At 44.7% G+C, this 11,695-nt stretch overlaps 1 protein-coding gene across 1 annotated transcript in view; it reads left to right on the top strand.

Annotated features, from left to right (window-relative positions):
* The first annotated feature begins 1,346 nt into the window (after positions 1–1,346).
* NEMP1 (nuclear envelope integral membrane protein 1) overlaps positions 1,347–11,695 on the top strand; it is a 55,342-nt gene continuing 44,993 nt past the window's right edge. The window contains 2 exon segments of the mRNA XM_077297706.1: positions 1,347–1,544; positions 4,825–4,946. Of these exon segments, the coding sequence (XP_077153821.1) occupies positions 1,448–1,544; positions 4,825–4,946 (219 nt within the window). The 5' untranslated portion in view covers positions 1,347–1,447.

Here is an 11,695-nt window from a genome sequence, read left to right as displayed (position 1 = left end):
GTAGTATATTGCCCAGTCACGTAGTATATTGCGCAGTGGCGTAGTATATTGCCCAGCCACGTAGTATATTGCCTAGTCACGTAGCATATTGCCCAGTGGCATAGTATATTGCCCAGTGGCGTAGTATATTGCCCAGTTACGTAGTATATTGCCCAGCCACGTAGTATATTGCCCAGCCACGTAGTATATTGCCCAGTGGCGTAGTATATTGCCCAGTGGCGTAGTATATTGCCCAGTCACGTAGTATATTGCCCAGCCACGTAGTATATTGCCCAGCCACGTAGTATATTGCCCAGTGGCGTAGTATATTGCCCAGTGGCGTAGTATATTGCCCAGCCACTGTAATATCTACCTATCTATAGATATATCTATAGATAAAGTAAAAAAAAGGAAAACAGCACAAAAAAAGTTTGGAAAAAAAAGTGGACTTTATTGCCCAAATGGCGTTCCCACGCCATTTGGGCAATAAAGTCCACTTTTTTGTCCAAACTTTTTTTGTGCTGTTTTCCTTTTTTTTAACTTTATTATTGGAAACCAATGGACTGCTGGAAACTCTGCATGACACTTGAGGTAAGGATGCTGTTCCAATTTTTCTATCTATATCTATAAATAGATAGATATATTTATCCATCTATCTATAGATATACCTATCTATAGAATCAGAAAAAAAAAAAAAAAAAATGAAAAAAAAAAAAAAAATTTAAAGAAGTGTTTTTTTTTTAAATAAATGGTGTGCAAAAAACCCCAAAAGGACAAAACTATAATAATTAAAGGAAATTTGGCAGCACTACCAACAAGAACGGGTGCAATAAACCTGTAAAGGTGATGTCCAAACCTCCAAAGTAGAAAATCAGAAAAAAAACAGCCAGCACTCCAAAAAAAAAAAAAAAATATATATATATATATATATATATATATATATATATATATATATATATATTTATTTTTTTTTTTTTAAAGAAAAAAATGTTTTTGATAAAAAAAAAAACGTTGTGCAAAAAAACCCCCCAAAAGGACAAACCTATAATGATAATTAAAGAAAATGTGGCACGCTAGACAGCAGGTGCACCTACGGACCCCCGTGACTGTAACGGGGTCGTCATTTTACCAGCACGGGGCTACGTGACGGTGTATGCAGCCTCCACAGCCGGTCTACATCAGTCATGAAAAGAACCGGGGCTCACTACAGGGACAGTGGTGACAAATGGCTACTAGTCGCACTAAACCTAACGTGCTCTGTGGAGCCCCCGGCCGACGCTTTGGGGAACTACAAGCGCCATTCATGTGACAGACTTGCCGTCTCCTCAGCCCTTTCATCCGTGTAACTATAAACCCGATCACATGACTCTGACGTCATCACTCAGCATCGGCCCTGCTGCTATGGTCTGGTGACACGCTGCGGAAGTGTTTGCGTTCCACGCCTCGGTTGGACGGCTCTTTTGAGTCCATGGTTATGGCGGGAGAAGTGTCTGGCTGTGGAGTGATGAGGCCGGCGGTGCTTGTGCTGTTATTACTGGCCCCGACACTGTGTGCTCCGGCAGCAGGTAACGAGGAGCCCGCCCGGCCCTGTACACGCTGCAGGACATTGCTGCTCAGTGCAGGGAACACGACGCTCCCGGAAAATGGCTGCCCCCATGTGTGCCGTGACAGGCGGTCCTGGCCCCTGTGTGCAGCCTGTGACCACATAGAGCCTAAGCTGTTAGCGACCCCTTTAGTGCTCCCTATTGCTGGGTGTGGGGTGTGACCCTGCAGCCCACCAGGGTCCAGGCTCTGCCCCCAGTCTGCCGGGCCACCAAAGTCGCTCTTCACTTTATTACATTACACATGAAGCAATGGCATTACTGAGGACCCCATTAGGTGACTGCACGCCCCATGTGAGGAGCGTGCACAGCGGGCGAGATCGTCCCCGCCAGGCCTCAGCGGGATTCCTGGCGTGTCTGTCAGCGCTGCCCCAGGGTGACCGGCGCTCTGCCCTCTGCAGCGAGCTCTCGCGTTCAGATTGTCCCTTCTAAGAGCCGTTACGTCCTTCGTTTTTCCATCAATAGAGATATGTGATGGTGCTTTTTGCAGGACAAGTTGTAGTTATGAATTACACCATTTGTTTTACCATATAATGTGCTGAACAATGGTGTAAAAATGCAATTCCGCCATGGTCTTCTTGAGTTTTGCTTTTACAGGGGACAAAGTGAAGGTAAAAACAATCTGGAAACAATATTCTCCGGTCAGCACCGCTCCGCCTATACCAAAAACATTTGGTTTGGATTGCCATCTTCCAAGACTAGCAGTTTTTATTTTTCCGTGGCGATCTGGTGATTTAATTGATATTAATTTCTGGTACATACAACATTTTGATAGATTTTTATTGCATTCTTTTAGAGAGGTGTGACCAAAAAAACCACAAGTGCCAAGTTGGCAGCAAAGGGGACCTTCAGAAGGCCTCTGACAGCGATGGTTACTCCTCGGTACCCCCGTGGTTGACTAATAGGAGCTGGAGCGCCAAAGAAATAGCAACTGCTCTATTTTAATGCTGTTGTCAGATTGATTGGAAAATACCATCTGCAACATGGCCACCATCTACTGTGGAGAGAGCTCAGCTCCTGAGCCCCCTCCACACATTGTGACGGCAGCACTGCTGTACATGTATGTCGTTTTGTGCAGAGTTGGTAAGAGTAAATAAACTTTAGGGTGATTTTCTTTCTAGGTTAGCTTCTTTTAATATAATTTAGGACCTTTTTATTCTGAGCAGATCTGTGGGGGTCCGGATCCTAAGACCTCTAACATTGGCTGAAAAGACCTTTTGAGGGTATGTGCACACGTTGCGGATTTTTCCGCACAGATTCAGAAAAATCCACAGGTAAAGTGCCTTGCGTTTTACCTGCGGATTTGCTTTTCTGTGCCGAATTTTCCGCAGCATGTGCACTGCAGATTTGGTTTTCCATAGGTTTACATGCTACTGTACAACGCATGGAAAACTGCTGCGATTCCGCAGCTTCAAATCCGCTGCAGATCCGCAGCCAAATCCGCAACGTGTGCACATACCTTGAAAGTTCGCAGCTCCTGCCTTAGCTTGTACACAATACATTTTAACCTTGTGTCATGTGCACTTCTGTCTCCTGAGCTTCACAGTTCTTACAGCTGATTGGTGTGGGTGTCAGGACTGGGACCTCCACCAATCCTCCTCCGCACAATTTGGGCTCATGCAGATGTCCATAGCATACATGAGGCTGTTGAATTGTGTTTAAGAGACTCTCTGTGAGCCCTGCATTATTGTCCATGCTCTGACCAAGTTTCATAGATAGGCTGGGGTCACACTTGCAAGTGCAATGCGAGAAACTCGTGCCTCAATACTCGGCACTGCCGCCGGCTCTCACGAATGGAGCGTTCCGCTGCATAGAAATACATGCAGCCGCACACTCCGGTCCCAAATGCCGGCAGCAGTGCTGGGTATTGATGTGAGAGACTCGTGCGATTTTCTCACATTTTACTCGCAAGTGTAACCCCGGCCATATCTGCAGAATCTGTCAGTAGGATCAACCCTCCGAAGCCATCTATACGGGCATGCAGGTCATAGGAATTTAAATAAAATGACACCTTGATTTTTGTGTTCCAATATTTTATTCTAGAGAAATCCACATTTTTCTTATATGTAAATGAAATCTGTGGTCCGGACACTGATCTGCATGAGAATCTGCCTCTAGAGCTGGTTTTACATGAAAGGTGGTGTTACCAGTGTGAGATGTAGAGCAGACTGTCAGCCATTACATGTCTCACTCTGGTAACATTCTCTACACAGTGTGTTCCAAAGTAGTTCTGCCTTACGTGCCTAACCCTTTTGATTATAAAACATTAGAACTCTATGATTCTTTTAAACACTTAGGCCATGTAGTAATAAGTACCTGCAAAAGCTATGAGGTTTCAGAAATCTCATACACGCTTTTTTTTTTTTTTTTTTTTTTTTTTTTTTTTACATGAATGAATTTTGAGAACTGCAGCTTTTACGTTTTTGTAATCAAAAGGACGTGAGCGTCCATCCCCAGCTCTCTCTTCCTCTTGATTACGTATACCTGTACCTCCGAAGACGGTGATTGTGACACCAGCGATGATTGGGCACCGGGCTCACGTGTCATGACAACCTCCCAAGAGCCCCGGGAACACGAGTGCTGACCCTGCTGGAACGGCGTTGGCACGGGACATGAGTATAAGTGGTCACAAGGCCATACATTCAGATCAAGAAGGGGTTGTCTTAGTAGTGGAAAACACCTTTTAAGAACAAATGCTTAGGTAATTGTGCAGCTTTCCCTCTCGGCATTGTCAGTATATGTGAACGCACCCTAAGGCTACTTTCACACTAGCGTCGGTGCGGGGCCGTTGCGCTGTGTAGGCCCGACGTACCGGCGCATACTGTGCAAAAAATGCCCGACGTGGGCAGCGGAAGCAGTCTTAGGACGCTTCCGCTGCCCCATTGCAAGGTCCAGGGAGGAGGGGGCGGAGTTTCAGCCGCGCATGCGCGGTCGAAAATGGCGGTCTCTACGCACAAAAAAAGTTACATGTAACTTTCTTTGTGGCGGCGGTGCGCCAAAACACGACGCAACCGTCGCACTGCGTCGCTAATAAGTCTATGGAGAAAAAACGCATCCTGCAGGCAACTTTGCAGGATGCGTTTTTTATCCACAACGACGCATTGCGACATGCAGTGCACAACGCTAGTGTGAAAGTAGCCTAAGCTGCTCACCTAGAATATTTTGTTTCAAAAATTAATTTATATTACATTACGATCATTTGTAACTTTGTAAATTGTTTTTATATCTTTTAATTTTTTTTCAGGGAACCAAGTAAAGGTGATAAAACTGTTGGAAGGAAAGTCTGCCACTTACAATAGGTCCGAGAACTTCTGCTACAATAAAGCGTCAGAGCCAAAGTGGCACGATGTTTGGACGAAAGTACAGGTAGGAGCCATCACTGTATATAGCGTCTTTATCTGATCAACCTCAGTGTCCTTGTGGTGCTAAACATTTACCGAATGGCGGTCGTTTAATACGCCCTCTACACAGGCCTGGTGTAATAATGTGCACTGAACAATCTGTAGCATATTACTCAGTGCACATAGGCTGCCATGAGCGGCTATTAGAAGGAAGAACTTTTGTGCAGCACAAAAAAATCATTTTTCCCAATTCATAGGATAATCGGCAGCCTGTTTACACTGCAATATAATCGTGAGCCAAACGCTGCTAGAAACGCTTGATTACAATAACTTCCAGTGTAAATACACTTTTTAAACTGTACTTTTTAGTTGTTGTAACAAAAAATATCTTAAAGACGTAGGTGGCTAAAAACAAAACAAGATTTCCAGGCCACAACCTGACAGCACCATGGAAGACGTCCTTCTTATCCATAGTGGGACAGGAAACCACGAGAGTTTAAAAGGACCCTCCCCCTTCCACCCTTCAGTGTTTTTCCTGTCCCACTGTGGATAGGAACGACGAGAGTCGTCCGTCTGTTCCGTGCAGAGAGTGTGGATCGGGGGGGCTCAGCCTCTTCCTTCCCACTAGAAGACTCTGCCGAGCTGACACCCGAGCTATAGGGTCCCTTAGCTTCAACCGGTGTAGCGCTGCTCCTGGTTTAAGGGTCGCTTCCCCCTGGGGGGGCTCTCGACTCTGGACGCAAGACCCCGATGTACCTACTAGTGTGGTGCCTCTGCTGGGTAGGATCCTTGGCAAGCGGTTTCGGGGGGTGATGCCGCAGGTCATCTTGGAGGGCTGGAAACGGCGTGGCTGCAGTCTGGGTGCGCGGCGCATGCTCGCTTCCGGATCGCGCTCCTGCGCGAGTCACTTCCGGATCGCGCTCCTGCGCGAGTCACTTCCGGATCGCGCTCCTGCGCGAGTCACTTCCGGATCGCGCTCCTGCGCGAGTCACTTCCGGATCGCGCTCCTGCGCGAGTCACTTCCGGATCGCGCTCCTGCGCGAGTCACTTCCGGATCGCGCTCCTGCGCGAGTCACTTCCGGATCGCGCTCCTGCGCGAGTCACTTCCGGATCGCGCTCCTGCGCGAGTCACTTCCGGATCGCGCTCCTGCGCGAGTCACTTCCGGATCGCGCTCCTGCGCGAGTCACTTCCGGATCGCGCTCCTGCGCGAGTCACTTCCGGATCGCGCTCCTGCGCGAGTCACTTCCGGATCGCGCTCCTGCGCGAGTCACTTCCGGATCGCGCTCCTGCGCGAGTCACTTCCGGATCGCGCTCCTGCGCGAGTCACTTCCGGATCGCGCTCCTGCGCGAGTCACTTCCGGATCGCGCTCCTGCGCGAGTCACTTCCGGATCGCGCTCCTGCGCGAGTCACTTCCGGATCGCGCTCCTGCGCGAGTCACTTCCGGATCGCGCTCCTGCGCGAGTCACTTCCGGTTCGCGGCTGCCGCGCGAGTCACTTCCGGGTCATGGCCGGCAGCGCGGGTCGGCGTCTTCATCTCCTTCTACTCCCGGAGCGAGGGAGGTCCAGAACATGGCAGCAACAATATAAAAAAGGTATGTGTGGGCTGTGGGGACTTATCCAGCAGCATGGAGGATAATCCAAAACCCGAGGCACTGCAGGAGCCCCAGACACATGTGAGTCCCTGGCAGAGACCTGCTCCCGCACAGGCTTTATTCAGGATAGGCCCATGCGAATTTTACCTCTATATGTATATTATATATTATAGGCGTCTGCGGCTAAGAAATCCGGGAAGTGCAGGAAATGTCCCATTTGTGCCATAAGACTGAAAGACTCCTGGCAGAAGTCCCTATGCGAGTCATGCACCAGTCGTATCGTGGGTGAAGAGCAGGCCTCTCTGATTACAAATATGAGAGCCATTATCAGAGAGGAGGTGCAGGCCTCAATATCTGGCCTAACATTTCCCCAGTCCATACAGTCTGACCCCCAGGATCCGCAGAGATCCAAGAAAAGACAGAGAGAATTGGATCTGTCATCCGAGGACAGCTCTTTTGAATCAGATCTGGAAGAGGAGGAGTTAAGCAAAGATCCCCCCCAGAGAGGAGGAAGAAATATCTATTTTCATCTAATGATATAGAGGAGCTCTTGGGAGCAGTTAGACAGACTATGCAGATTGAAGAACCCGCATCTACTCCGTCAGTTCAAGACGAGATGTTTGGGGGGCTGCGTTCTCAGACCTCAAAAGTCTTTCCTGTTAATGCCCATATTCGTTCTATGATTCTAGAAGAATGGGAAGAAGCAGAAAGGAAGTTATCAATTCCTAAAGACTTTAGACTCCGCCTCCCTTTTGATCATGAAGAAGTCAAGGACTGGGGAGCATATCCCAAAAATTGACATTCCTCTTGCGAAGGTTTCTAAGAGAACCTCCATTCCATTTGAGGACTCCTCTAACTTAACACTAGGACTACTGGACTGTGACCCCGACTAGAACTACTGAATGTAGTCATTCTGACTACTGACTTGTTTTCGTTTATTTTTAGAGTTTCATTTGTGGTTATTTATTAATAATTATATTTTTTTAAATGTATTATTATTGTGAGATCCAACAGTAATGCTTTGGAATTTTTTTTCTGATTTTTCATATTTTTCTACAGGAAATAACAAAAGTAAACTAAGTAAAACAATAATAGACGTTTTACAATCATTTATTATTAAAGTGCACACATATAAACAACAACTCAAGAACAACAAGCAGAGAAAATGACTACTAGGTCAGTCAGTGCTCCTTCTCCTCAGTACCTGAAGAAGGCTGTTGGGTCGATACCGGTTGTACTTCATAATAACGTTTTATTGAGATTCTGCTCCAATTCTACATTTTCCTTCTCCTCCTAAAAAGTACGGCATAATTGACCTTCTAAACATTTGTTGATTCGCATTTCAGGCATCGTCTTTCATTTACGGCGGTACATTGCCCACACAAAGACTTACGGCAAGTCATACAATAGCCAACAGATCTATTATTTTTGCATTTTTCTTTTATCTGGCAAAATTTTTTTTGAAGCATCACATCTGAAGATGTAGCAACTTGGGACATGCCACCCTTTCCCCTAGATCTAACATAAGGACCACTCAACTCTGTAACAAGCTTTTGCAAAACTGCTTGACATTTTTTCGGGGGCCATCTCCTTGTATACTATACAAGCATTTATACAGTATACAGTTATATGAAAAAGTTTGGGCACCCCTATTTATCTTAAGCTTTAATGTTTTATAAAAATAGGTTTTTTTGCAACAGCTATTTCAGTTTCATATATCTAATAACTGTTGGACACAGTAATGTTTCTGCCTTGAAATGAGGTTTATTGTACTAACAGAAAATGTGCAATCCGCATTCAAACAAAATTTGACAGGTACATAAGTATGGGCACCCTTATCATTTTCTTGTTTTAAATACTCCTACCTACTTTTTATTGACTTACTAAAGCACTTTTTTTGGTTTTGTAACCTCATTGAGCTTTGAACTTCATAGCTAGGTGTATGCAATCATGAGAAAAGCTACTTAAAGTGGCCACTTGCAAGTTGTTCTCCTGTTTGAATCTCCTCTGAAGAGTGGCATCATGGCCTCCTCAAAACAACTGTCAAATGATCTGAAAACAAAGATTATTCAACATAGTAGTTCAGGGGAAGGATACAAAAAGCTGTCTCAGAGATTTAACCTGTCAATTTCCACTGTGAGGAACATAGTAAGGAAATGGAAGAACACAGGTACAGTTCTTGTTAAGGCCAGAAGTGGCAGGCCAAGAAAAACATCAGAAAGGCAGAGAAGAAGAATGGTGAGATCAGTCAAGGACAATCCTCAGACCACCTCCAGAGAGCTGCAGCATCAACTTGCTGCAGATGGTGTCACTGTGCATCGGTCAACTATACAACGCACTTTGCACAAGGAGAAGCTGTATGGGAGAGTGATGCAAAAGAAGCAGTTTCTGCAAGCACGCCACAAACAGAGTCGGCTGAGGTATGCAAAAGCACATTTGGAGAAGCCAATTTCTTTTTGGAAGAAGGTCCTGTGGACTGATGAAACCAAGATTGAGTTGTTTGGTCATACAAAAAGGCGTTATGCATGGCGGCCAAAAAACACAGCATTCCAAGAAAAACACTTGCTACCCACAGTAAAATTTGGTGGAGGTTCCATCATGCTTTGGGGCTGTGTGGCCAATGCCGGCACCGGGAATCTTGTTAAAGTTGAGGGATGCATGGATTCCTCTCAGTATCAGCAGATTCTTGACAATGTTCGTGAATCAGTGACAAAGTTGAAGTTACGCAGGGGATGGATATTTCAGCAAGACAATGATCCAAAACACCGCTCCAAATCTACTCGGGCATTCATGCAGAGGAACAATTACACTGTTCTGGAATGGCCATCCCAGTCCCCAGACCTGAATATCATTGAACATCTGTGGGATCATTTGAAGAGGGCTGTCCATGCTCGGCGACCATCAAACTTAACTGAACTGGAATTGTTTTGTAAAGAGGAATGGGCAAAAATACCTTCATCCAGGAACTCATTAAAAGCTACAGGAAGCGACTAGAGGCTGTTATTTTTGCAAAAGGAGGATCTACTAAATATTAATGTCACTTTTCTGGTGAGGTGCCCATACTTATGCACCTGTCAACTTTTGTTTGAATGCAGATTGCACATTTTCTGTTAGTACAATAAACCTCATTTCAAGGCAGAAACATTACTGTGTCCGACAGTTATTAGATATATGAAACTGAAATAGCTGGTGCAAAAAAAACAATTTTTATAAAACATTAAGCTTAAGATTAATAGGGGTGCTCAAACTTTTTCATATAACTGTATATTCATATAACACAGCATACAATGAGAATCACCAGTAACATATCCCTGCTGTTCTGTTCGCTACCACTATACAAATATAATGTTCGTTCATTTTTGACTGGACCTATAAAAGTCTTGATGTTTTAGCTAATTTATACATTTTTTTGCAGAATTATACTTTATGTGAACATGGTTGATCATAAACAAAAGAAAAATGAAAAAAACACGTAATTTTTATCGTTTTCACGTCATAAATCATTACATTGCATTATTGCTATATTCATGCATATTGCCTATTTGCAGATAAAAAAATATTCTTTCTAGCTGTAAACTATAACTAATAACATCAAGCTGTATGCAAATATAGTTTTTCCCCCAAAAAAATTGCTGCTTCACACTATACAGTACAAAATAATCGAATATGACAATAAAATGTTGTATCTGCTATATACTTGTATGAGTTTTTTGAGCTCTTATGTCTGCATGTGTTCTTTGTCTCTTCAGCTGAACTGAAAGTAAACTTACTATCCAGACTGTCTACAGCTAGGACCAGAGAAAAACACCCTTCTTTAGCATAAGATAAGAGCCTACAGTATTACAAACAAGCTCTTTTCAGTTCAGCATTACACAGTAAAGGTACCGTCACACATAACGATTTCGTTAATGATATCGTTGCTTTTTGTGACATAGCAACGATATCGTTAACAAAATCGTTATGCGTGACAGCGACCAACGATCAGGCCCCTGCTGGGAGATCGTTGGTCGCTGCGAATGATCAGGACCTTTTTTTGGTCGCTGATCACCCGCTGTCATCGCTGCATCGGCGTGTGTGACGCCGATCCAGCGATGACTTCACTGGTAACCAGGGTAAATAGCACACGTCACCGCTGTGCTGTGCTTTACGGCCGGCGCTGACAGTCAGTGCGGGAAGCTGACGGCGAGGGACGTGACAGACACCGGAATGTGAGTATGTAGTGGTTTTTTTTTTTTTTTTTACATTTACAATGGTAACCAGGGTAAACATCGGGTTACTAAGCGCGGCCCTGCGCTTAGTAACCCGATGTTTACCCTGGTTACCAGGGGACTTCGGCATCGATGGTCGCTGGAGAGCTGTCTGTGTGACAGCTCTCCAGCTACCACACAACGACTTACCAACGATCACGGCCAGGTCGTATTGCTGGTCGTGATCATTGGTAAATCGTTAAGTGTAACGGTACCTTAATAGAACCAGGTAACACAAGGAAAATGTGAAAAGTTGACATCTGAATTGAACTACATCTATATAAACATCAGGGTAAATAAGATACAGTGAAAAAATTATGCACAAAACTTTACAGCAACATTTAGTGACAAAAGGACAGCAAAATATAGTAGTTAAAGGTAAATTTTGAAAAAAACGCGCAATTTTTTTTCACCAAAATTATTCATTGTCACAAAATCTTTTTTCACATCCTATTTGAGGAAAAGTCACCGAGTCTCAAGCCGGAATTCCAAAAAATGTAGTCACAGAAGAGAAAAAGTGCAAGTAGTCAAAATGACTATACCAGTAGTCCGAGTTGATGGATCGCAAGGCGGATGGACTCTTAAAAAGAGCCTGGGAGAGCTCGGCAGCGGTAATCCGCACAAATATAGCGGCAACATCCGTGGCGCGGGCTATGCATTTGTGGGTAGATGACTTGAAAGATCAGTTGTGAGCTAGAACACCTAGAGAGACCATTATTAAGGCAATTCCTCTACTAAAGCTAGCAACCGGTTTTCTAGTAGATGCTACTGCAGAGTCGGTTAGATTTACAGCTAGAGGCCAGTCTTTATCAAACGCAGCCAGGCGAGCCATATGGTTGAAAAACTGGTCAGGTGATGTCCATTCCAAAAATAAGCTATGCTCCATCCCTTAGGGGGAAGGGTCTTTGGACCTATTCTTGATGATATCCTGGA

The sequence above is a fragment of the Ranitomeya variabilis genome, chromosome 3 (assembly GCF_051348905.1).
Source record: "Ranitomeya variabilis isolate aRanVar5 chromosome 3, aRanVar5.hap1, whole genome shotgun sequence".
Classification (NCBI taxonomy): Eukaryota; Metazoa; Chordata; class Amphibia; order Anura; family Dendrobatidae; genus Ranitomeya; species Ranitomeya variabilis.
This window is presented reverse-complemented; position numbering and strand designations above follow the sequence as displayed.